This window comes from Falco rusticolus, chromosome 9 (assembly GCF_015220075.1).
Source record: "Falco rusticolus isolate bFalRus1 chromosome 9, bFalRus1.pri, whole genome shotgun sequence".
NCBI classification, from domain to species: Eukaryota; Metazoa; Chordata; class Aves; order Falconiformes; family Falconidae; genus Falco; species Falco rusticolus.
In genome coordinates this window covers 38266873-38294272 of record NC_051195.1, presented here as the reverse complement: position 1 = coordinate 38294272, position 27400 = coordinate 38266873, and the positions used below count along the sequence as shown (strand labels likewise).

At 44.0% G+C, this 27400-nt stretch overlaps 1 protein-coding gene and 1 long non-coding RNA gene across 7 annotated transcripts in view; one reads left to right on the top strand and one right to left on the bottom strand.

Moving 5' to 3' along the window:
• Window positions 1-12503: 12503 nt before the first annotated feature.
• Window positions 12504-27395, top strand: LOC119154003. Its single transcript, XR_005106288.1, has 3 exons — window positions 12504-12956; window positions 14659-22856; window positions 26752-27395. It is a non-coding gene; the product is annotated as an uncharacterized LOC119154003 (long non-coding RNA).
• GRK5 (G protein-coupled receptor kinase 5) overlaps window positions 22142-27400 on the bottom strand; it is a 166120-nt gene continuing 160861 nt past the window's right edge. For all 6 annotated transcript variants that reach the window (XM_037401053.1, XM_037401056.1, XM_037401058.1 and 3 more), the window contains one exon: window positions 22142-26586. In XM_037401053.1, the coding sequence (XP_037256950.1) occupies window positions 26488-26586 (99 nt within the window). In that variant the 3' untranslated portion in view covers window positions 22142-26487. The remainder of the gene's footprint in view (window positions 26587-27400) is intronic.

Below are 27400 nucleotides of genomic sequence, written 5' to 3'. Positions count from 1 at the left end.
AACTAAGGTCTCCAAAAGCATCACGTGGGTACGTCCTGTCAACTTTAATTTTACTTATGTGGCAGCAATTTGCTTCAAGGCACATTTTGCTTCACCAGGTTGGGAGATTTATGAGCATCTGGACTACAGCAGAATGAAGCATCCACTGCCAAGAGGATGTGCAGTCCTCACACCCGCCCTCTCTTTGCTCTTTGTGGTCTTTGCCCTGCTCCTTCACCCTCCCCATTTTGTATAGGCATAACCCACATGAGGATTGTTACTTCCCCCCCCCTCCCCCCCCTTCATATTCTCCTACAGTGGGTAGGGGTGGTTGTACCTCTGGAGGGCTGATGGATCACAAGCCCTCCTATATATTCTATAAAAATCACCAATTCTCATCACAGGAAAAAAGAGTGATCGGAAAAAGAAGTAATTGCTACTGAGCTTCTCAAAAAGTAAACTCACAGCTCACTGGAATGTGAACATCACTTTTCCATTGAAAAGTGTGTTAAATTGCTACAGCATCTAACTTGTTCCATGATTTTTTTATTTCCTAACACTTAGATGTAGTACATAGTTCTGGTGCACTCAAAGCACAGCTGCAGTAGCCAGCGGTGGGGATTTTGCTACCCATCCCCAGGGTCACAGAACAGGCACATGGCAATGTGGAGCGCGAACAGGGGCATGCAGGAGAAAGTGACAATACCCTTTACCAGGGTATGACTGTTTTTTCTGTTTTGCAATACAGAGAAGCTGTATAGAAAACTTGTTTTTACAAAGCAGTCCTTCTTCAGAGCTCAGTAAGAAGTTAAAGGACGGTCAAAAGGGGTGGGTCACATCACACCCTCACATTTGAAAGGATGTTCCACGTACTATAGTTGCTTGTCCATCTCCCTTAGCTCTTCAGATACATTTGGTTCCAACTGGGCAGCTCTGAACCTCAGTCAGAGAACCCTGAGAAAAATCGCTGTGAGCAAGGGAGGGTACCCAGCGGAGCCGCTGTCTGAGCCTGCTCCTCTCAAACAGAGGCACTGTTAAACAGGACTCTGGTCAACCTCCAGCTTCCCATCACAGCACAAGAGGAACACTGTCTTACAGAGTGGAAGATACTGGTCAGAGCTTCAGCAACGTGGGAGGCTTTGCAGAAAGCGTGTGAATCACTGCTTGTGCTGGTAAGCTCCTTGGGAATTGTGGCAGTGAGGATGGGTCAGGCACTTGGGGCTGGTAAAGTAACTGTTGCCTAGAGAAGAGAGCATCTTGAAAAATAAGAGAAGATTTTTCTTGTGGTTTTTTTTTGTGTGGCTTTTTTTGTTGTTGGTTTTTTTGGGTTTTTTTGTTTTTTTTTTTTTTTCCAAGGAGACTAGAAACTAAGGTTTCAGTCTATTCCTGTTGTAGCTGTACTGACACAGATGGAGCTACAGAAAAAGTACCTTTGGCTCTACCTTGTGGTGAATCCTTTATGGGAGGCTGGACACACTGCAGGTTGGCATTGCCACAGCTACCTTTGCTAGGTATGCTTTCCAAATGCATGTTCCACCAATACTGCAATCCCATTTATTTCTACAGATAACAGCACTCATTTAAAATCAGGTGACAGCTTTTGCATCTGCTGCAGGTTTCATTAAATTAACACCATCAATAGATTTGCATTTTGGGGACCTCTCTTAGATGTGTGGTTGAATTGATAGAAGACAGAGATACAATAATTTCCCCCATTACATTAATGCTGGGTTTTTCAGGGGCTTAAACAGGACCTGAAATTGTAGCTGCCAGGGAGGGGTTTTACTAAATGCTCTCCTTGCCCTGCTACAGGCGGAAGGTTGGATCTGGCACGTTGCCATCCTTTGTAATTAAGGTCTAGAAAATCTTGGGTTGTAAGAGAGCACCAGGATTGTGGCAGGAGGGTGACACTGACTGATAATCAATCCTAGAATCATTTAGGTTGGAAAAGACCTTTAAGATCAAGTCCAGCTGTTAACCCAGGACTGCCAAGTCCATCACTAAACCATGTCCCTAAGCACTGCATCTAATTATAAACACCTCCAGCAATGGTGACTCCACCAGCTCCCTGGGCAGCATGTTCCGATGTTTGATAACCTTTTTGGTGAAGAAATTTTTCCTGGTATCCAGTCTAAACCTCCCCTGGTGCAGCTTGAGGCTGTTTCCTCTTGTCCCGTCGCTGGTTACCTGGGAGAAGAGACCTACCAATGGCAAAAAAAAAAAAAAAAAAAAAAAAAAGAGGAAAAAAATTCCCATAATTTTTAATGTCCTGCCACCCCCTTCCTGTAGCAGTTCGCCCCTGCTCCAGGGCGGGCACTCTCGCCCCGAGACGGAGCTGGGGACCTCTCCGGAGTGTCACCCCTGCCCCCCGTGCGGCTCGGAGCACGGTGCGCCCGCTGCAGCCGCCCCGGCCCCGCGCCCGTCCCTCCCCGGCGCGGCCAGCAGGGGGCGCCATGGGCCGCGCTCGGGCGGTGGCGGGGGGCTGCGGGCCGCCGGTCGCTACTGGGGCGGTATTTTGGGTTGCGGGGGTCGCTGCGCGCTGTTCCGGGGCAGTCTCGGGGGGAGCCACAGGCGTTAGGGTCTTCTTTTCTTGCGCATCCCCAAAGGAGCGCAGCGGTACAACGTGGGGGGGAGCCCACCGCCTGCCCTGCCTCTGCTCCTGCCCCAGCCTGGCCCGCCCCTGCCACAGCCCGGCCCGGCCACAGCCCCATCTGCCCCCCCCCCCGCCCCGGCCAGCCCAGCCCAGCCCGGGTCCATCTCTGCAAGGCCAGAGCAGCACGGCAGGCAGGAGAGGCAAGGTAAGGGCTTGGTGGCCTGGGAGCCTCCGCTCTGCCCTGGGACAGCTGCCGGCCCTGCTCTCCAGGTGGGAAATCCACCGGGATGTGTCAGTGCCAGAGCACCTGTTGGACTGAGAGGAGTTACTTTATGGGATGTCTGGGGGAGGAACCAAAGGCAGGGAAACGGAGGGGCTGTAGGTCGTTCTGGGGAGGAACAAGGGTGGGAAAATAGAGGGATTAAGGGATAAAAAGGGCTCATCCCACCTCAGTCATTTCCTCGTTGGTACGCTGGCCATGCCCTGTGTTGGTTTGGCCGTGCCCTGGGACCAGTCAGCACTGGTGGGGGGTCCTGGGTGGCTGCGGTGGCAGCAACAGGCAAGAACGGAGCGAGTGGGCTTAAGTGCCAGCAGCTGGGGTGGGACCAGCGGTCCCAGGAGCCCACGTGTCCATAGAGCCAACAGCTGGAGCTGGGTGAGCGGGGCAATGGCATCTAGTGCAGGTCAGGCTGGCAAGTGGGGGAAGTTGCCTCTGAGCCAGAGGTATGTGTGAGTCTCTAGGGATGAGCTCATGGGAGAAGGTGGCTGTCGGAGGGACAAGGGGAGTCCCAGCCGCTGCCAGAGAGACTGGAGGGGTCTTCCCTGTGAGGGTGGTGAGGCACTGGCCCAGGCTGCTCAGAGAGGTGGTACGTGCCCCATCCCTGGGGGTGCTCAAGGCCGGGCTGGATGGGGCTGCAGAGGAACGAAGCTGGGTTAATTAGCATTGATAATACACAGCTGTGGGCTGGCTTCAGGGGCGGTGGGTTGGCTGGTGTAGACAAGGTGCAGCTGTGGCTGGTTCTGTTAAGAGGCTGGGCAGCCGAGGAAGAGAGAGAGAAAGAAGCAAGAGGAGAGAGAACACATGCACTGGCTGAGATGAGGAGAAGGCAGCAGAGGGACTGTATGAAGAATGTGCTTGTATGAGATGGTAAAAGACCTTGTTGCAGCTTGATAGTTTGGAGAGTGCTGTGACAGGGCTGGGAGCAACTGGTCCGGTGGCAGGTATCCCTTCCCCATAGCAGGGGGTTGGAACCGGATGATCTTTAAGGTCCCTTCCAACCCAAACCATTCTGTGATTCTGAGTCTACAATTCTATGATCTGCATGGGTAGCCATTTATATATTTTTATATGCATATATGTATACATATGGTGCATATGTGTGTTCTGTGTATGTTTGCCCACTGGGAGCACATAGGCAGCCTTGCTCCTGGTTGGACCTGAGGGTATGGAGCTGCGGCAGCCCTGCCTCAGAAGAGGCTGTTGGATCTGGACCAGTTTCCCCCCAGTATCTAAATTCCAAGTGGGATGCTACAACCTTGCCTGCCTGCACAGGGCTGCTCAGAGCCTGCTTGTCAGCCACGGGGGAACAGCTTGCCACTAAGCTGGCTGCCAGCAGATGATGTCTGAAAGCACTTCTAGCCCTGTGAGTTGCAGGCAGAGCTTCACCTCTGGCTGATCTGGACAGTAGAGGGTCCACAGAGGCTGCTTGTGAAGGGAAAAGGTTGTAGCTCAGGCATGCTGGAGCTCACCTTCCTGCTTAGAGCAGGAGACACCACCTCCCCCATGTGCCCATTTCAAGGCTTGTAGCTGGTAGAAGGATTCCACAGTGCCAGCTGAGGTCGCGAGAGACAAGGCCAGGTGACCTACCAGTACAGGGGACCGCTGGAAGGAAAGCAGTACACCAAGACAGACTATTTCTGGAGGATTTTGCCTGTGTTCAGGCATTATTCATAAAGCCTTGCATGCCCTAAACAGAACAGAATCCACGTGGATTTGAGGAGCTGTGTTATTTTTAATGCTCCTTTAATAACTTCAGGCTGCCTTTTTATCACTCCTTCTTTCCTAGATGATGTAGCACAGGGGATCTTCCACTCTCCATGGAACGTTATCTGAAGGCTTAGGGTGTCCTAGGAAATGAAGAGAGGCAGCAGTCCTGAAGCTTTTCTCTGAAACTGCCCTCCTACCCACTAACAGAGAAAGCAGATATAACCCATCCCTTCCTTCTCCAGCAGAAGCAGTTGCAGCAACGTTGCCCCAGCAATGGCGTTTTTTTCTGGCCACCACAGGAGCAGTCCTAGGGAAAGGAACCTGGGCTTTCTAATCATGCTCTTGACTCTCATTGTCTGCCTGTAATATTTTTTGGTAGCACTGACAGAAGTTGACATCATGGATAGGCTTTTCATTGACTTGCAAATACCGTCCTGATACTGGAGATCACCCTATATTAGCTTCTCTCTGAAAAGAGTTGCAAAGAGGGCTGTTCCCAGAGAGTGCAGATGATCAGAAGGCACCAGGCACTCACCGCATGGGGGCAAAGGGCATCGCTTGTTAGAATATCGACCTGTAATCACTGATGTGACTTATACACCTATACGTACCTCTCTTTGCTTTGCTCTTTGTACAAGCAATTTCCTCAGACAGCTGTGCTGAGGCGGAGAGTTAAAGCTGAGCTCGTGTACTGTCCACTTCTGTGCCACTATTCCTACAGGTGTCTTGGCCAATTGTGGCGAAGATGTACTAGATGGAGTGCTTGTGAGAGCAGCAGCAACTGAGGTGGGGAGGCCAGTTTGTTTGTCTCTGTGTGAGGAGAGAGGAAACAGGAGGCAGGGTGTGGAGGGAAGATGGACAAGCCCAGGGGAACAGAGCTGATGGGAGTAGGGAAGGTGATGTGTTCATATCCAGACTTGTTACCAGGCACAGCATGCAAGTCTCAGAAAAATAAATATTATCAAGAGAAGAAGCAGACAGGGAATCAGAACATCTGTAAGCAGGTGAGGCAAGAAATTGTTTGTGTTCTGGGGGTTATTATGTACTTCCAAAAAAAAGGAAAAATTACCAGAGTTGAAGATGCAGGGATCCCAGGAGGATACCTTCCCCCTCCTTTGGCTCTATATTGCTGGGATCACTTGGTGGAGCTGATAAACCTGACATTTCTTCATTGCTCCCATGTTTTTGCAGCTCAGTTTGCCCCCAAGAAGCAACATCTGATTAGGGCAGGATGGAAATGTGGTGGTCTTGAGCCTGTTGAGGTACCAAAATGAATGTGGGAAGGACTCTTATGGATGCTGTGCTTCAGCATGGTTAATCTGCATAGTTTGTAGCTTGACATAGTTCAGGTACTGAAGACAGACACAATGAATGTATCTGGTGGAGCAGATCGGACCAGATCTGTGGCTGTGACCAGCAGTCACCTTGTTTATGACTTCTAATGTGATTTTTGCTGTATTTTTCCTCTACCCTGGATTTTACTTAGCTGTAGATTTTCTAATGCTTCCTTGTGCTTTAGAAGTTGCCATGGGATGAAGTTGGATAGACGAGGCAATTTAGGCTTGTGGAATAAGCACATTAGCTTAATGTGTCTGAAGCACTTGGCACTGTCAGCACTGTCATTAAGCGTCCACCTTTAGTTTCCAGAATTAATCCCTCATAGAGGGAGGAAACTGCTTTTATACTTCTTAGAGCACTTTTCTTGAAGATGTGCAATGTTGGAAATGTGCTACAAAACTGCTACCGGGGTCAATAGGTTCAGGTGAGTTTATTCTTAATGCAGAGCAGCTGCAAGCAGAGACAAGGAGATCCCACGCTGAGCACCCAGCTCAAGGAGATCCCAGAGGGATCAGCGCTTCCCTTGTGCTTGCGGTCACCCAGACAGGAAGCTCAGAAACATGTATTCAAAAACAGGAAAAGAAACAAAGAAAGAACAGCCCCGAGAATCTTGTTCTGGGGAATGCAGTGGCAAACCTCACAGCTTCACAGCTGCTTTACTCTGTAACACAAAGGGTCACACCTGACTGCTCCACTTGAGATGCTCATGTGGGAAAGTTTATGCAGAAGGATAGCAGGGTATAAATCAGAGTATTCACCACAAACACCCATAGCCTTGCTCCCAAGTCAGCGTCACAGGCACCGAGAAATGTGGATCTTCTCTTGTAGCTCCGCTCTTAGATTGTGGTTCCCCTCCTAGGAGTGCAGGAGTTACATTTTTTGTTCTTTTCCCATCTCTTATTTAATATCCACTTCTAATACTCCTCTTCCTGAACTCTAAGCATCCCTAATCCCTTTCATGTACTCCAATCTACAGTCAATTTTAAAAAGAATCAGATGCACTGAGAGATATAAATGTAATTGTGGCTCTACCTAGTCAGTGAATGTTTACTTCAGGTTTAAAGCTGGTGATTATAACAAAAATCTCACTATCTGGGCCAGGAGTCCCTGGTGGAAATCCAATAGTAAACATGCTATGTGAGGCAAGCATTTGACATCTGCAAATGGGTGCCATCTGTTCCTTCTTTTAAGAGTATTAGCCATCTAAGAAAGGAAGAGCGATGCATGAAAGTTGGTCTGAGGTCAAAAGAGTGAGATCAGGGTTTTGGTTGCCAAGTAAAATGGTGTATAGATTTATATCCCCCCACACACCGCTATTTTCTTTTTTCCAAGCAAAGAGGAGATACTTGCAACAGATACAAAGTCATACCATCCAGATTCAGGGGAAGTCTGGATGCAGAGGCAGTCATGCAGCCCAGGCTTCTTTTTAGGGCTCGACCAAAGCCTTTTCTAAATGAGGAACCGAGTAACCTCAGAAGCCAAAAATTTTGACTCAGCCTTTTGCAATTCTGCTTGTGCTCCCACCCTGAACCACTCATCTCTGGGCAAGGAACAGCTCATTGCTTTTTTCACGACATACTTTGCTCCCATAGTTATTAGTAAAGCCTGTTCATCTCCTTGGTCAGTAGGTAATGGAGCTGCTGTGCTCACCTCTCGTCTTTCCCACTTCTTGGCATTGCTTCAGGCCCCTAGGCTGGCACAGGAGCTTCAGCACTGCTTGGCTCCCTGCAGTCCCACCTGGCTCTGGCTTACCGAGGATTTGGGACCATTTTCCCTGCCTCTGTTCTTAAGTGTTACAAACCAGCACTTTTCACAGTTTTACAAAAACTTGATCATTTAAAGGCTTTACGTCGTGTCATACGGGAGTGTTCTTGGGGCAAGATCAGTGGCTGTAGGGAAGCACCAGCCTGGTCTGCAGGCACTACCTACCAGCTTATGTGGCAGCTCAGAGGCTTTGCTGAGCTGTGGGCTGTTGCAGCAGGACTGTCGCTGGTCCTCAGGCAGACTCTGGCATGTTTGTAGTACAGGAGAGCGTACTATAGTGGTGACAACCCTTTAACAGCAAGGAAGAAGGGGTTTGCTGTGCAATTCACTTTGCTGTCTTTGCGATGCTCACAGTCCTACACAAGAGCATCTTCTGGATTTTTGATGCAGGTTGTAGCAGCTTTTAAAGCTACAGCTCCTGGAGTGAAGGAATTGGATGGAAACCTCCTGGTTGCATTTAGAAATAAACAACAGCAAATGCCCCTTGATTGGGGTTAACTCTAAAGACTGAGTTAAACCACCACAAAATGTATTAAACTTATCTGGGATTTTTGTCAGACAAAGCAACCCATGTTGGGAATGGCAGGTTGAAGAGTGTGGCAACAGCAGTGCTGTGAAGAGGCAGACCAAGGGTGAGGCATGGGGGGAACACCAGCGGTACTGAAATATTAGTAACAACATTAATTTTGACTTGTATTTACTTGTATAGTCTCAACTTAGCGACTAATGTGGTCACTGATAACAGCGTGGCTGTGGTGACTGGGGTGATGGAGTTAAGACCCACAGGAACCCAGAGTGAACAGCAGATTTAGGACTCTGACCATTAAGAGAAGGCAAAGCACATCTGACCAGCCCAAGTGCCTACTCTGACAAAACAGCTGCTTATGTGGATGAAGGGATGTAACATGCCTTGACCTCAGTAAGAGGTCAGCAGATTAGTTACAGAAGTTACTCTAGTGTAGATCGCAGGTAAAAAGGTTCTTCTCATTTGTTGCGTAAAACTATGTAGCCTTCAAAGTGTTCTAGCTTCATGAAGCTGATACTATGGGAATGAACCTGTACTTCTGTAACACAAATTAGGTATCTTCAACTAGGGAAAATATTCATCACATTGATACAAATTATCATTAAATCAACATAGCTTTCCTTTCTGCTGCAAGGCATTTAATAATCTATATTAAAAATGCAACACCATGTACTTATTACTTGGGTTTGGACCCCATATCCAGTTCTGGATTTGGATTTTCATTAACATCTGTGTCATTTAGTGGTACTTTGAAAAATAAATGTTCTGTTTTGCATTTTATGATTAATGGGAGTGTTTTCAGTCATTCACCTTGCTTATGATACTTAAAGGTTGGATATAACAGTAGACAAGTTCTTATTTGTTGAAGGGATAGTGGAGAAAATGCAAATGGTTAGCAATCGTATGGGTTGTAGAAACCTAAATAATTCCTTCCATGATTTTTCTTCTGAGTGATTTACTCCCAAGGCAGAAGAACAGAGATTTGTGGTCGCAACCCGTCCATGCAAACTGCTATAAACAATACTGGCTTATCTGACATGAGGAATGATATAATAATGTGACTCTCCATTTTTTTTTTAAAGGTGCTTTTAAAAAGAGTCTAAAGATTAGGATATAAGGTGGGTAACTAATGAAGCCTACATGCTGCTGAAAGTCGTTTCTTTTCACCGGAGGATCAAAGGATAATGTACAGTTTCATGTTAAACAGGATAGAGAGCTTTGCTGAACAGAGAATTATCTTGGCCCCGCTGTATACAATAATGATACGGTACAAGAAGGAACACAGGATTACCAAAGAACAGACTCCACAAGCTCTGATTTTAAACTGCAGGAGTAGAATCAGAACCTCCCATTAAAACAGGAACATGGGACTTATTTTTTTAAAGCTCCATGCAAGTCACACATTGTATGTAGCACTCTCATATTCATTAAGCACAATGAGCAATTGCAGATTAAAAGCTGCTGGTGTCTCACTTCAACCAGGCAAATGCTTTCTGGGAAGAAGAGGGAATGGATTTTGATAATGAAAGGTTTTCAGGCTGCAAGTTTAAATGGAAAGAGGGAAAGACTCTTCACTGTGTCGACAATAAGGGTACATCTGCAGGTCCCCTGCAAAGCCTCTGCACCTATAGCAGATCACACCTCCTAAAGCATCTATATCAGTGGCAGTTATTTTGCACAGTTCTCATTTCCCTGAATCAGATGACAGCTGCAGGCAGTACCATGAATACCTTGACCTGTGAAATAATAATGCTCTCTTGTCGCCAGTGAAATTAGTTTGACTCCTGCAGTTGCTGTGGTTTTTTTCTGCCCCTTTGCAGGGTAAGGCATATTCTGTCACCAGTCGGATCGCACACTACTTGTCTCTGCATGGTTGAAGCAACTTAAACCTGGAGGTAGTGACTTGGCCTGAAGACTCACAGACAAGACCCACCTCCTGCCAGTCCACAATGACTTACCGGTTGACGTTTGCCTGGAACATATCCCCAAAACGGCTGTGGCTCAGAGAATATCTAAAAGATCAGGAAAGGAGAAGTAGTAAGAAAGTATTTTTTATGCTAAATAGGAGGAAATTTGGTGCCAAGAAGCCTTGTTAATCACAGTCATAGAATCATTTAGGTTGGAAAAGACCTTTAAGATCATGAAGTCCAACCTTTAAGATCAAGTCCAACGCTTAACCTATCACTAAACCACGTCCCTAAGCACCACATCTACATGTTTTTTAAACACCTCCAGGGATGGTGACTCCACCACCTCCCTGGGCAGCCTGTTCCAGGGCTTGACTACCCTTTCCTTGAAGAAGGTTTTCCTGATACCCCATCTAAACCTCCCTGGTGCAACTTGAGGCTGTTTCCTCTTATCCTATTGCTTGTTATCTGGGAGAAAAGACTGACCTCCACCTGCCTACAATCTCCTTTCAGGTAGTTGTAGAGAGTGATAAGGTCCCCCCTGAGCATCCTTTTCTCCATATAAACACCCCCAGTTCCCTCAGCTGCTCCCCATCAGCCTTGTGCTCCAGACCCCTCACCGGCCCCCTGCCTGGCTCTGGACATCTTCCAGCACCTCTACATCCCTCTTGAAGTGAGGGGCCCAAACCTGAACACAGTATTCAAGCTGCAGCACCATCAGAGCCGTTATAAGCTGTTAAGGCTTTGTTAATTTTCCTCAGGTACTCCTAGCAAGGCCACATTGTACTTGCGTATTAAGGTACCATTATGTATACGACAACAGTGCAAATAATCAGGGCTGCATCAGGGATGACTCATAGTTCTATTTAAGAGCACCATGACATCTCTACATGCAAATCGTTACCATCAGCCTCATATTTGAATTTGTTTGTGGCTCATGTGGAGCAGTGGACATGGACCCTGACCCGTGACACACTGGTGTGGGTGTAGTTGAAATGGTCACGCATACTGAGAGTTTTGCTATCGGCCTGAGAATTACTTTACCGTTAGATTAAAAAATGCCAGAGCCAGAGCCGGGAAAAAGTAGGGTTGCACCTTTGCATTTGGATAGTGAAGGGCTGGATGTAGCTGTTTACGTGAGCTCTTTGTTTACGTGAGCTCTTTATTTATGCCTGGCCTGCTTTGGCCCAGCAGCCAGGTGGGTGTTGCTGTTGAGGGTTCTGCCCTGAGCCTGCCAAGCTGCCGTCTGCCAGACAGGCTAAAGCACTAACCTGAATCCAGCTAATGGCCTCATGGATAAGATCCAAAGCTCTTTACAGCTCATAGTCAGTGCTCTGAACATGTGCATGCAAGTATTTATGGATACCCTGGATGGATATGGATTTCTTCTAGCTCATCCAGGACATCCACAAATAATTGCATGCACGTATTCAGAGCATGCAAATACTTATTGATATCTTGAATAAGCTAGAAGCCTTGGAAGTTTAGGGGACTGTGAATCCCCTCTGTCTACCTTCCACAAGCAGTAGTGAGCACAATAACTACTCCACAGCGTGTGAAGAGGCAGTTCATTGCTCAATGCTCTGCATGCAAACTGGCCACAGAGGGGCAGTGGCTGGAGGCGCTGCCCTCCACGCGTCTGGAATTGTCCACTGTCACTGGGAACAACAAGGAGCCCTATGCTGCCAAATTTCATGATGTACCAACTATTGCAACTACATCCATTTGTCTGTTTCTAGCAGATGATACTGCTACCGTACCTTCAAGTCAAAACCGTGGAGCTGCTTCCCTGACTGCCCTGCACCTATGATATTTAGGTTGTAAGATGCTCAGGACAGATGCTGCTTCTTACTATGACCATTTTCACAGCTTTAGCTGAAAGAAAATTTGCTCTTACCTTGGCCTCTTGCCAAATCTGCCCCGGTGCCAGGCTGTTTGGAGGCAGCGCATCCCTCTCCAGACACAGCTACACAATCAGCAAGGCAGTTTGGATCTCCTCAGGTCTCCAGGGCTGTAGCCATTTCTAACCACACTGAGGAAACCTAGTAGCATAGGATTTCTTGGAAGGAATTTTTTATTACAGCTTTCAACACTGGCTTTCTTGACTTGCTGGTTAATTGTGTGACTGACTTACTTTTTGCCTTGCTGAGCAAAAGCTCTTCAAGTTTTGCTGTCAGGGATCCCTAGCCAGAAGGGCAGCAATCTGCCTGCTCCGCTGTAAGCCGGGTGACAACGGCTGCACGGGGGCTGTTGATCTTTTCTAATTGCTGCCACATCAGCATTCACATTAAGCTGTCTGAGCTGACGGTATGAAACTCCGTAATCCCTGCAAATTCCCCCCTCACCTGGACTCTTTGCATTCATGGTTCAGATTTACTGACCTTCTGTGAAAAGCTTTCAGAAGATAAATGCAGCATGAATGGTTTGAGGGTTCCAGACCTCAGCGAAGGCATCACCTGCCTATGATCTCTAAGAATCTACTTTAGCAAGAACCGTACTGCTCAGAGCTGTTAGGCTGCCTGCTGGCGCTCTCAGCATTACAGGTTGTCAAGGGGCTCACTAGTACCAGGTTATGTATTAGGCGAAAACTAAGAGAGAGAATTATTCTGGAATACACAGTGCTTCTAAACTCTTCTGAATTGTGCTGAAATGGAGTGACCTGACCCGATGTGCCTGAGAACTTGCTATATAAAAGAACATAAACCACTCCATTTCACTGAAAATCCATCTGGGCTGGGGCAATCCCATCTCTCCAGGAACTGCAGGTGCTCTGGCAAGATGACGAAACAAAGGCGGTCAAACAGTGTTAGCATGTGTACCTTGCCCATCATCCCAGAATACCCAGGGTTCCAGGACATTAAGGTTTGTATGCAAAAACTCTCTTTGCAATATATGATAACTACTACCTGTTCTTCTATTAGAGTAATAATTCCTCTACTTCCTGGTAAGTTGATATTTGACTTTTTGGGCTGTGTTTTCATACAGAAAAACTTTACTTGAAATACTTTTATTCTGCTACATTGTTAAGTTGATTATTAATTTTAAAATTGATAATTCATTTTTAAACCGTTTTAAAAGTTTGAGGTAGGAAGGAGAGATGACATTTTAGCCAAGTTTTAGTGTTCTTCAATTCCCTAACTTACTCTGAAAGTACAACCGCTCTAGGCAAGGACATTAGACTGGCTGGTTCCCTCCCAGAATGAAGTGTGATGGGACAGTAAGATATCAAAAACTTGCTTCCTTTTCTGTTTACATGGCATGCCCAACCCACTAGTTATCATCTGCGCTCAGTGTTTTTCATTCATTACTAGCAGGCAACATGCCAAGTGCTGATGATGGAGTACCCTACCGAGACGTTGCTGGGCTCTGAAACCAAATTTGTGGCTGGACCCTTAGCAAGTATCTAGACTTAATTAGCAGTTGTCAAAAACTGCATGAACAATGGCGCTTTTTTATACCAAAGACATTGTCAGGCATAATAAATGATTGCAAGATGTTCCATGATCCCACTGTGGCTGTCATTTACGTGCAGTATAGTCTTTCTTTTTATTGATTTGAAACAGTAATATGGTATAAAACAGTTCTTTCAAGCTGAACTGCTAAGGTTTTTCAGAGAAAAAGCCATGGTCCAGTCTACCTTGGCGCATAGAAACCAGCTGCAGCTTGAGACAGGCTGGAGTGTCCTGGAATACCTGTGAGAAGGGTGGAAATGGCAAAGCAGTAACTTTGAAAACCCAGGGGACATTTAACTGTGGCTATGGAAAGGCAATCTTTTACATGATGAATTTCTAGCAAAATATTCTCTCGCAGTCCATAGAAGGACTCACAGCATGGATGTTCCCTTGAAATCAACCTAAAGACACCCACTGATGTCAGCTGGGGCTGGGTCAAGTCTTTATTTGCCTATTCAAGTAACTCAGGTATTAATTTGGCTGGTTAGAAAGGAGAGAGACATCCTATGATGGGAAAGGAGCAGAAAACTCCATGTACATCTGTGATATGCTCCGGAGTAATAATAATAAGCTTCATAGTTTTAAGACATAGAAATACATTGCATATGCAAATTGCAATTCTTGTAATAATACAGTGCACCTCAGCACAGAGTTATCTGGGAGTACGGAAAGGGGAAAAAGAAGAAAAAAATCTCTTACAAGTGGGATCTGGTTTTACCATGGGAGACAGCAGCTGTAGGCTAATGAGATTTGAAAAGGATAAACCTGAAGTTCTGTTAATATAGACAGGTGAGGGATTCTTTCAGAGAATTAGATTTTCAGAGAGGCTACACAAAATTGTGCCAGTACATCAGAGTCGGTAGGAGGTAAAAATGCTCAGCAGTGTTTAACCTCAGCCCAATGGACTTCTGCTCCAGAGAGGGATTGGTGACAAACTGCTAGGTCTTCAGGGAATTTGGATTAAGAACCTCAAACCTTCCCTAACAGCTGTTTACTGTATGGAATCACGTACTTAAGATCCTTTTGCTACTTAAGTCAGCATATTTTACTTCCGATTTCCTTCTCCCTTCTGCCCCCAATCCTGCCTCTCCCTCCCCCCCTATTTTAAATAGTTATCAAAAAATTATTCAGAAACTCCAGCCTTCAAATGACGTTTCCAGGATTTGGAAAGAGGAAAGAGGTCCTCACCACAGCTGAGTAATTTTCCAAGCAGAGCTTCATTAGTCCGTTGCTTGGGGAGCTCTTCAAGAAGCTACTTGAAAGGCTGCCTGACAACTGGCAGTGGCTTCTATGACAAACCACTGGAAGAGTATTTCAGCGACAGGCTAATGGAGCTCAGGAACTATGAAAGAACCAGGTCTAACAGGAAGACAAAAGTATTTGCTGGTAAGAACCAGAACCCCTTCCTCACCCACAGAAGCTCTCAGCGTAGAGGCAGTTGCACTGCTGTGGTAACGGCTGGGCATGGCAAGGAGAGCGAAGAGCCCTGCAGCTCAGCAAACCAAGGCAACAAAAAAGTGATCGAGCACAGTGATCAAGAGGAAACCCAGAATACCCTGGACCTCTTCGAGGGTGACTTCCTGGACATTTTGACAATGCACATCACTGTTCCCCTAGAAGCATTTCTGCAAAAAAAATGATACTGGAGCTGGTTACAGCTTTTCGTGCAGTCCTGAGCACTGGGAAGAATTGTTCCTGTTCAGCACCATAGTTCATGTATATCAGCCCGCTCTGACACAGAAACGTGCTTGTTTGTGGGAGAAGATATTATCTCGTTTTGTGTTCTTGATTAACATTGCATATATCTGTTTTCGATTATTTTCTCCAAAGAATCAGTATAACTGAGACATAGTCATGACATGCAGAGAGCAGTGTTCTAAATACATGCACGTATTACTTGAATTCTTAAGTCGCCTTGGAAAAAGGTGATCAGCATCAGAGAAGCAGCTTGGTTTCCTATTGTGCAGTTTGTATTAGCTAATCTGAAGAAAGACTCGCATATTCCGCCTAGTTGCTTTGCTTGTTTTAAGCCTTTTGGCTTTTATCATGTCACTTCAGCCTGATATTTACAGCGATGTTTTGCACAGACGCAAATAGTTGATGAGCAGTGATCGATTTTCACTTGTTGCCACATGTAATTACCAGGTGGATCATTGTAAGTGATCGATGCATGAAGAAGCAAACACAGACATAAGTTTTCTTTTAAATATGATCGACCATTATGGTTTCATTTGCAGACTCAAAAACCTTTGACTTAAAAACCACTACAAGAGGAAAAAATACTAGATTTCAATGAGAATGATGGAATTAAGTACAAAAGATGGCTCTTTCCCTCTTTGCTACTGTAAATACGGGAACAACATAACAAATCTCTAACATAATCTGAACTTCAAATTGTTTTTTGTATTTTAGTGTTTGTCATGGTCATCTAAGTATAGGATGTCAACTGCAGCTGAATCTTTTTATTACGTGAAATGCCAATATTTAATTCCACAGTACACCAACTGAGTATCAGACCCAAAGCAGGGCAATTATTTTAAGCTTCCAGCAAGGACTACTGCTGCCTGTGGTATCGTCGGCAATAAATTTCTCATTAAGGTGTTGGTTTGATCTGATGTTTCTCTCTTTGCTTTCAGACTTGCTTTAATGTAAGTTAACGAGTAAGCTATGCCCCTGGCTAGACCTCATCCCTTCCAGTGCTGACTTCTCTCCATCGTTTTTGCCTCCTTGCTCCTCCCATTTCTTCAGTCCTGGTGAAACTTGCCCAAGGTGTGTCTTGTCCCTTCTGCAGTTCATAATTCCCCTTTTCCCAATACTTACCTATTGGCAGAAATATTTCTTCTGCTGCACTGCCTCCTCAGCCCTCTGGCCTTCCATTTCTCTTCCAGAGTGAGTAAGTAAACATATGCGGAGAGGCGAGAATGGATTAAGGAATCTCTCACACCCCCAGTCCCCTCAGAAACAACCAAGGGTTTCTCCCCTGAGAGGGAAAGGAAACTGGTAAGACTCGTTCCACACCATATCCCTTCCCCAGTCCTGGGATTGACGGGATCTAAGGGAACTGAGCTGAGATACGGAGCACGCCCAGTCCTTTGTGTGTGGGAGAGAGCATCATATACTTGGGCTGAATGTATTTTTCAGAATTCACAGTTGCCTTACTGCTGCAAATGGAGGGAAGCAGCCAATTAGGTGAGATTTTCCCTGAAGGAAAATATTTCTTTTTAGGTTTAAATGGAAGTCTGAAACACATAATGTATTAGCAGATGCCATAGAGGGGATGCATCTGGTTTCCATTGTAAATCTGCCAGAGGTTAGTTTTTCCTCTAGGAGTGAATGCATAATAATAACATAGTATTATGTGAGGGCATAATAATAACAGTGCATAAGGACAAGGAAACAGTATTAATAGAATGCAGGCAACCTTAGTTCTTTCTTTTCTTAAGCATGTGGCTTTGCACCCTTGAATGTGTGCTTTTGAAGTTCAGTTTTGCAAGTCACTTCCTACCTACAAGCTTTTTGAAAAAGGCAGTCTGCCTGCCCTTCTTCTCCTGGTATTTTAACCATTATCACACTGCAATGACCCCAGATTAGCAGGTCTGGAGCATCCCCAGCCTCTCTGCAGATAAGCTACCAGAGGTACATGGAGCCTTGCACTGTTAGGGTGCTGCTGATGTTTGCCGACAGCAGAGGAACAAACTTTCCTTGAATTAAGAAAAAAATCAGCAGTGATAAACTGTAATTAAAAAAAAAAAAGTAGAAAATCAGGGAAAATTTACTCAAGTGTCTGTAAGTGGGCTACTCAAGCTGCTCAGCCTCTGTGGCGGTTATTCTTCTCTACTTAGGACAAGTCAGACCACCAACATCTAATAGGCCCCATTTTAATTTTGATTGTTACTGTTTACCAAATATGAAATAGAATTACAAAACCCAGCAAATTAAATTCTGACTTGGCAGAAACTTTTATTGTCTCCTCCCCTAGAAGCACCCCCATAGACTTCAAATCGCACAGTGAGGCCCATTTATGGTATTCTTATCTGTAAAGCACCCTAAGGGATTAAAAAATTTGACATGTTTTTTTTTTAATTGGATTTCCTTCAAAGCAGCGTAATGACTTTCCTCTTACAAGCTGTGCATCTCATGCCAGAGATAGTGGAAAAGTCTAAGGAAGATTACATCTCCCAAGAGGGAACATATCTAGATGTTGCTGTACAGAAAGGACATCAAGTTACAGAGAGAACAAAACCACCAGGAGCTGTTAGAGGAGGAATAAAATTTCATCTCACATCCTCTCAGATTGTTAAAATCTTGTGAAAAATGGCTTGGGTATGTTTGGAAAGTGATAATATGCATGACCTGAATTTATGCAGTCTATTACCTTAGGTTTTACTGAGTTTAGCTGTTGGATGTAGCTGCTGCTTTCATGCAGATAATCTGTTTTCACAATGTTCTTTCACAAAACTTGATGCGAACACTGTTTGCCATTAGCAGTCTCATAAAGATATTCTTTATGCCTCTTTGAAAAACTCTTTCTCCTCTTAAAGAAAAAGCACTGCACTGCTTTCCTCCCGGTGATTTTGCACCTACTCTTTATCTTCGTTTTAGATCTTTCCGTACGGAATACTGCAGAGCACACTTGGTTGGTTGCTGTTGTTTTCCTTCTCAAAGCACTCTCCCTCTGCCTAATTGGAGCTTAGGTAAAGTCGTCTGTAGGGCCTCACAAATCAGACAGTGTTCAACTTCAAAAAAATAGTTCACGTCTTTGGGAGCCTGTGTCCCTAATAGTGATTTTGTCATCCTTTCCTTGAACTTATTTTTAAGGTCATCAGGAGCCGTGTTGGCCGAGGGTTTGCAGTGCGGAGGAAGGCTGGGGCTGGGAGGATGGAAGGCGGAGGAAGGACATCCCAGGGGAAACACAGTGTGCTTGCAGACGAGATTGTGAACCTCTGCAATGGGAGGTACAACCTCAGTTTGGTTTTCAGTTCCCTCAATCTCTGTGAGGATGTGACAGGACAGAAAACACAAAAGACAGTAGTATTAAAACATACAAAGCCACAAAGGCATCTAGGAAGGTATGAGCTGTGTCCCACTCACTCTCATCATCTTCAAGAGCCCAAGGACTTGAGGAAGCTCCATTTGCTTACACGCCTCGTTAAAGCAAAACATATAGTCTTCATGTATTTAAATTAAGGAATTTATTAAAAAAAAACAAAGCCAAAAAAACAATTAAAACAGTGGTTTGATCTAGATACAGCAGCACTGTGACATTACTAGGACATTATGTACGAAGAATCCAAGCAGCCATAGAACACAGAAGCCTTTATCTTCAGTAACAATCTCAAAATGAAACTAGCTTCATCAAACAATGTTAAAGATCTCCCTGGAAAGAGAAACAAAACCAAACAGACCCTCCCCACCCCTAACCCTCTGGATACTAGAATGATTTTTTATTTTTTTTTGTACAATACCAACAGCCACTAGCTCTTCTAATTGAGAACACTTGCTTTAATTTATTACAAAAATGATCTGTTGACTCAGTTATGAAAGACAACTTTTAACATTGCTTTAAGAGTGTCTGCTCCTCTTATAGACTACAGTATTAGAAGTGCTTAAAAACATTTAGTTCTGGATATGCTCTTGAAATTCAATCAGAAGGATATTCTGTGTCTGTTTATATACCAAATATGATTTTTAGTTTTAAAGCAGGTGAAAAGACTAACCCTAATATGAAACTGCAATTTTACAATTTAATTATTAGTCAGATATGGGCAACCACATGATAATTCATGAAATCTTTAGGTCTATCTACATTTTCAGAAACACAAAATAAAGTTTTTACAACTTTCACCTTCAAAAGGCTAAAATGTTAAGTCTTTTAGAAGAGTGTCCAGTGTTTAACAGAAATGCAATTGAGGGAGACCGCATTCAATACACATGAAACATAACTCGTTTGAGCTTGCCGATAAACGTATCTAACAAACAGCTGCATGTGGGGTGATGAGAAAGGAAAACACATCTGTCATCCAGCCACTGCCTGAAATGTTTCTTCTCTGGGAGTGAAACTTCTCTACAGGACCGCTGATCCTCCAGAAAACCTGGAATTCCCCTTTGGAGCCTGCTGATCCCAGGCATGTGGTTGCCTCTTTTGTTTCCACAGCTGGGTGGTGAGGTGACCCAATGTTTGCCACGGATGCATCTTTGTGACTTCACACAGCATCTCACTTAATTGGTATCTAGGGATGCATTTGCAAGCTTGGCCAAAAAAGTTGAACCAATGAATGTTATTTTGTCCCTTCCTCATAACTATTTATTTCCAATACAAAATAAGAGGAAGTGTTTGTGTGAATGCCATAATTACTAGCTAGCTCTTAAATAAGAAATGAGTGCTTTAACATTTGCACTGTCATCTCATCTTCTGTTGGAGATGTCTTACAGAAGCGCAGTGCATTCTCCTTCAATATTTATGAGGAACTAAGAAAAAAACAATAATAAAAAAGAGCCCTAATTCAATAAAAGCAGCTATATTAAGCCCATTTCACTTAAATAGTAATACAAAGAGTTGTTATTGATCTGTTCTGTGCACAGACTCCACAGTGCTTCCTATTGATAGACAGAGAGCATTCCTCCACGTTTCAGAATGGGAAAACAAAATTGCACAGAGGTTTGCCCAGGGCAGTGAAGAAAAACATGGGCAGAATATGAATACAAACCACGGCTTCTGGCTCCAGTAAATAAACCAAGGAGAATACATATGTGCCATCAGTAATACTCATTTTAGTGAATAGGCAGTACTCTGTTTAAACGTGTTTCTGTCACAAAGCCCATTTGTCAGTACACTAGCTTTGCTGATCCAACTGCAGCAGCTTTTATTTGTATTATTGCGGAGATGTTTGGGGGAGGTAAGTGTTTAGTACTGTAGCATGTTGGCTTTCACCTTCTTTGGTGGTTTCCCTAAAGGAAATAATTTGCAAAATTCTCTGAACCGATTTCTTTCTCTTTTCTTTTTGCAGTTAAGGAAGAAAGTTATTACCAGCCTGCATCGCAGTATTATTTATCATAAAAGAGACTGTGTTCCGCCCAGCACACAAAAGAGAAGAATTGTTTTAAACTTATGCAGACCTCCTCTCAGCTCTAGCACGAGGGTGTTAGTTATTATTATTCTTACTCTAAATAATTAGTAGCATTTTAAATTGCAGGTCATATCTGTGAAAGGCTTGAGATAGACAATTCTAGAATCTTTGTTTTCTGTGGAGCCACTGAAGAGACCGATTCTCCCAAATTTCACTGCCAAATGTTGGTCCCTGCAGCCAGAGACGGACTAGGGCCATCCCTGGGTGGGAAAGCCTTTCAGTCTGGACTTATAGAGCTCCTACAGACAACTTCGTGCTTCATGCTACACACATGAAGGAAGACGGCATACATCCCAAGGGGCAGACTAACCCAAGGATGTTCTTTCAAAGAAAAGTCCAGTCTTTTCAAATATTATATGGGAAATGCCTAGAAATGCCCGATGAATGACCTCCTCTGCACTGAGAGACTTAACAAGCAAGTATTACAAATACAATTAAAAAAAAAAAAAAAATCACAACTAACTGTGGAGCAGAGGTTAAAACACCAGTATCTTGTCCACAATGAAGTCAGGTCCTGCAGCCACCTGCTCCATGGGTGTCCGTGAGAGTCAGCTGTGCTATCAGGGTGTGCATTTATTGCTCTTCCAGAAAAGCCTGCGTAGGGAACTCCTGACTGAAGCTCAGACACGTGGGAACAGAGACCTGTGTGTGGCTGTCCATGCAGGCCGAGTGAACATCTACTTGTCTCATCAAACTGTTCCCTCTGACCCTCACAGAGATGATGTCCGAGCCGCGGGCCAGAGCCGATGCTTAATGTGACTTTGTGTGTGCAGTTTTCAAGTTACTCAAAACCTGTGAGCAACATACAATGAACGATGACGGAAGAATGTGCAGCAATGTGTGGTAAGAACTGCCATGGGACACTTGCTGAAGGTACACACGCTACGACAGTTTTCACACTGCCCTCCAGAGCTCACAGCTTGTCCGTCTCCCTTGCCCTGCCCATGGTTCTGTTGGCATTAGACATGTTTCCTGGTTTTCTTTTTACCTGAGGCATCTCTGCTGAAAAAGGTCAAGAGCCACTGGATTTGCAATGCAAGGCTTCGACAGCTGAAGCAAAGAATTCAAGCTGGATCCTGAGGTCTGGTTGAACGACACAGAAGAATCAATGTCTTTGAATCAGACGCTTTACTGGGTCGGCTGAGTTTGATTCCCTGCTGCTGATGGTGCTCTTAGCTTTAGTTTCTGGGGGAGGGGATGACTGCAAATTGAGATGGTATCACACTGTTTTTACAGGTGGCTGGTATTGTTTCTGACCTGCCAGTTACCAGGCATCCCTCACCAGTAGGGCCAGATGAATGCTGTGTATGGAATTCTGCCGCTCCCTAATGCTCAGTTTGATCTCCAGAGCCTGTTAGGTTTGGTTATTTTCACACCTTTCCAAGCTTCACAAGCAGGTTTTTGTTCAGAAACAACATCTGAGTCGTGGCCATTCTTGTAAAAAATCTGGTTCTAGATACTCCAGGACAAGAGTGCACATTTAAGAGTTTATTATTTGTTATTTTTTTCCCTTCATTATCCCTTTGTTTAAAAAAGCCTCTCATCCAACTAGAGAGTGGGAAAAATGCTACAAGATTTAAGTGAACCTTGAGACACTGTAGAAAATGAATAGTAAACATCTGAATCATAAAAGCCTGTAAACTAAGTAGTGTACATCAGACCACTCAGTGAAGGTTTAAAAACAAAAAAAAATCTTACATAATTCAGGATCACATTTCTGATTCTTAAAAATCAAGTTTGCTCATCTGTCTATTTAAAACAAGCAACGAGATCTGAACGTATGCATTTTTTGGAAAGAAATCCTATGGTAATTGGAAAGGAGATACAGAAAATTAATCAGTCTGGAAAGCTATTAAAGAACTACTTTCTGTTCCTTTGTTACGTGCAAGAGCACCTCAAAAACAGTTCACTTGGAATCATAATACTAAAAATGTCATTGCAAATACTCTCCAAGTATATCATTGTATAATGAAATCTTTTTTTTCCAGAGTTCCTGAACATCCATGGTTCCCAGTGTTTTTTTAAATTTGCCTCCCCAAAGCCAGATGCCAAGTGTCCATGGAAGCCTGGCTGTGTGGGGCACTGCCTGGGCAGGGCTTCAGCCTTGAGTTATGGGCTCAGGTTGCACCTGGTCACCAGTGGAAGTGGGAGGACTGTGGTCCTACTCCGGTCTTGAGTGCAAGGTGAGCTGAATAATAAAATAATAATAAAAAAAGAAAGAAGCAATAAAAAAGAAAATCCTACAGGTTTTGTTGTTGTAGGCAAACCCTGACTAGAAGATTTCTAGGACTGTTCATTATCACTAGTGATGTATAATATTGATTGGATCTTTTCAGGGCTTGGGTACTGAAAGAGCACAACAGTTCTGCTGTCCCAGCATCATAATACTGTGTAAAGTTTGTCAGACAGGATAGCAACACTTTAGGGATGTGGCATGAAATATCCCTCAGCTGGTATTGTTTTCTGTCTCTCCCCTCACCCACTGACTGCTCCCAAGGAGCTGGGATCCAGAGGGACTGCATCCCAGGCTTGATGCTTCAGGTGCACATAAGCATCCTTCCTCCATAACATCCTGAGGATTCAGGATATCTGCCTCTATCCTTCAAGTATCAGGACTCAATGAAAACAGCTCTTGTCATTCGAGGACTTTGCACCGATCGTGTGTCTCCACTGCTAGGGTCCTAGAGGTGCTTGCCCAAGGAACTGCCCCAGCTGAAAGGAGAGCAGGAGAAGGCACGTACGTAACTGTCATTCACTATTGTCATAAAAAAGTCATCCACCACTAGTTAAGGCTGATAGCATCTATAATCTATATTTGCAATTTGTTCACCTGCTTTCAGTAAAGGGTTTGTTGTTATTAAGATTCTGTCTCCCAAGTGGGAGATGGTAAAAAAGGAAACTTTAGTCTTCATATGCCATAACATGTAGGAGATGAAGCCCTTGGGACAACAGCTGCAGTTTTATCAGATTTATCCAATGAAATATTTATGGGCTAAGCCTTCCCCCAACCACCTTTTTTCCTTCTTCATGGCAGTAGGTAGATATTATCAGCCACGTTTTTCTGATGGGGGAATATGCTTGTCTGTTGCTGCAAAGTGATGCAATGGCAGTAGTGGTAAAAAGAGCTTAGCCTTTCACTCTACCCTGCATCCAGCACCCTCTTCCCCTAGCATCAGTGTAGAGGCTGAAATCAACTGAGGGTACACAAAAATGTTGTATACCATGCTGTTAGAAGATGTCTTAGAGTGACAGAACCAAATTGGAATTGCACACCATCTGCAGCTCTCTAAGAAGAACTAAGATGTGTGTCTTGTCTCATCTGGGGTACACTGATACACTCAGTTGTCTGGCTAAGATCTGGTCCTCCACTTCTCACCTATATTTCTTGAAAGCAGGTGAAATCCCACATGTCATTGAAGAAGGTCTGTGAAAACCTCCCAGAGCAAGTCTTCATCCAGAGCGTGCTCAAGTGACTGATCAGATTCCTGTTGACTTTACGTCAGGCCATGAGAACAGACCTGGAGGCAATAGCCCTATCTGTGCATAGTGGCTTTCACCTCTGCAATATTTCATTCCCCTCCTATCAGGAAGCTGAAACCATTATAGATTTAGTTTATAGCAGAAACACAGAGAGAAAATTACTCAAAAATCTCATCTATTACTGTCTTTCTAAAATCTTGTATCTTCCATAAGATCTGCAATGCCATCATCTGACATGGGAGAGTGGCTGAAGCTCTCCCTGACCACCAATACAGGGGAAAGGAATTTCTGGACCACACTGATCTGCAGGAAAAAGAGGAACAACTTCTAGGTGATATTACGTTACACTTTACACAGTTTCACTACATGTCTACTAATGACCAGGAAAACTGGAGGCTTTTGAAATGATGTGGACTTGCATCTTTACGTACTTTACTCCCGCTAAAGGCACCAAAGCCTCATCTCCTCTTCTTGACTTTTCCCTGTCAGCTGCTTTGTGCAAATCCTGTCCCTGTTCTGTCTCTCTCCCTCATGATCTCAAGCTGTTTTAGTATGCAATTCCCCTGTCTTTCTTACTCAGACATTTGCTACTACTGACCTGCATCTTTTCACCCTTCTGCATCGGACAGATAGAACATATATGTGATAACCTAATGAATTTTGGCTATTAAGACTTCGACTGGAAAAGGTTTTCCTTGTACCCTGGGATAACTGCACTACACTCTAACAGGGTTTTAGTCACGCCACGCTGACCTTCAGGTATTCCTGATGGCCCAAAGGTGCAGAATCATCAGTATACTCCAGCGGACACCGTAAAGGGCATGGTGAACCAACATGTTGAGCTATAGAGATCCTGTCTGCACTTGGGGGGACAAAGGCTTTCCAAATTCTGTTGAAGGGAAGTAACCATATTTTTGATCTGGTGTTCTTAATAGTAATTGATAGTGGCATACTTGAGAAGAGCATGACTCTGACTCTTGAGGTACTGCTACCGAACCTGAACGATTCTGTTTATACTGGTGGGAACAACGTTTTTATCAATGGTTAAAGGATCCTGGACAAAGAATGATGGAACCAAAAGTGGGAGGTATTATTTCATAACTGACATTTGGTTCAATTGAGGGGATGAATCATGGAGTGTTTGGCATGACACGTGCAAGTACTCTAAGTGCAGACACAACCTATAGGTTCTGCTACTGCTCAAAAGCACCTCAGATGCCACTCTGAACCTCCACAGCTCAGCTTTAGAAAGCTGTCATGAATCTTACAGTCAGCACAAACCAGTCTAATGGATTTCTCTCTTGCTACCCATTTGATATGAGCAACTGTGGAAAAGCCTTGGACTTCTGATGCAGCATAGAGAACAGTTCGAGTTTTGCTTTCATTTCAGCAGGTGCAGGTTTCAAGTCCTTCAAAAACATGGCCATTTGCTGTCCTGGTCACCTCTCACTCAGCTTTGTTCTTTCTGTCATTAGAAACAGCACAAAACTAGTGAAGGAGAAGGGCTTAAAACAGGGTTCCCTTTCTAAGAACTTTTTGATGAGCTAACAAGGTAAGTAAGTGCAAATCTCAGCTGCGCTGGTCCCATGGCATCACGAACCTTAGGCAGAGCAAGTAGCATTCTTGAATGCATCAAAATCTTGTCTTTTAGCATTCAATGCGAGACACTACAAACTAATGAAGAGGAGAAATGTATGCAGTGTTGCTGTAAACCAAATATACAGATGTAAAATAATTAAGAATAAACTGTTTCATAAAAATGCATGTCAGTAAAACCCAGTCTGATAAAGTGATTTATGAATAATTTTCTAGAATTACTAAAAAGAATGATTTCTCATTTGAGGCTCTGGAAGTCTTGAGTCACATTTTTTTTCTTTTAAAAAAATGTCTTAAAACACATGGCTTTACAGCTGCTGCTTGGAAAATATACACCTCCAAAGTCTGACTTTCATTTAAATACAAATGTACAAAATGTAAACTGAGACAATAGAGAAATTTACAAAACTTTTCTTTAAAAATAATAAAGACAAAATTCAGTTCTAGTATGATGCTATTTAAATACGTGCAAGTAGTCATGTTCATTGAATTTCTATTGCAATGTTCTAAATAGACAAATTTGATTCACACAGTCTTGAGTGCCACCTCCAAAAACAGACCTGAGTGGAAAATTCTTCTTAAAATGCGAGGCTCCACTGGAAGGAATGGATAGAAAATCTCCATTTCGGGAGATCCTTTTTTTTTTTTCACTCAACGGTGGAGGCTCTCTCATCCATAGAAGCTCCATAGATTATAGTGGAAGGATGCAACATGTTGTTTCATAAAACTGAGCTGGAACTAGCTGCTTCCAGTGGAGTTTGAACTTACGTGATTTGAATTTATGTGGTGATTTAAATTGGCCTTTGAATTTGGAGAACTCTTTGAATTGTTCTGATGCTGCACAAAGGGAAAGACAATGACAATTAGGTTCCCAAAATATGCCATGCTTTCTTGTAGTCCAACACTGTTCATTTTACGGTGACAACATACTGATTGGACTGCACCATTGTTGTTTAAAGATCTTTGGATGTAAAATATTCCTCACTTTCTTATTCTCTCTAGGTCAGGAGGACCATGGCAATTCTTGAGGCATGCAGTGAAGAAGACTCACCTAAGCTCCAGGAGTCAAATCAATTCACTGCAAAATGTCAATACCTGCTAAATCTGACTAACACAGAGGATACCTGCCAATGTTCAGGCATGGTTTTAACCCTGCAGAAACAGACTGGTTTAAGAATGTTATTTAGATTTGCAAGTAGTGCCATGGTGCCTCATGCAAGCTGTACATCACGTAGTATCAGGTCTGCTCTCTTTTCTAGTGTCTTGGTTTCCTGCCATGACTACTTCACTCAAAATCTGCATTTTCTTTTTTTTTTTTTTTTTAAACACATAAATCCAGGATTTTCACAAGGAACTTATTAAAACCATCTAACCATTTCAAAAGGCATTTCAGCGTACCACTGAAAAATAGGTTTTCAACTGCCAGAAACAAAGTTCAGGAACAACACTGGAACTTCTGGTGGTAAAAAGATGACAAGGGGTAGATGGGAATCCTGGGATATGCGGTATTAGTCAGGAAATTACCAGGTAACTGAGACAGCCAGCCCTCTCTAAGATGCACTGTCTTTCTCCTAGCAAAAATATCACCGAAACATGGCTGTGACACTGGGCATCTATGGGACCTTCCTTGTCTTAGTCATAAAAGATCTCA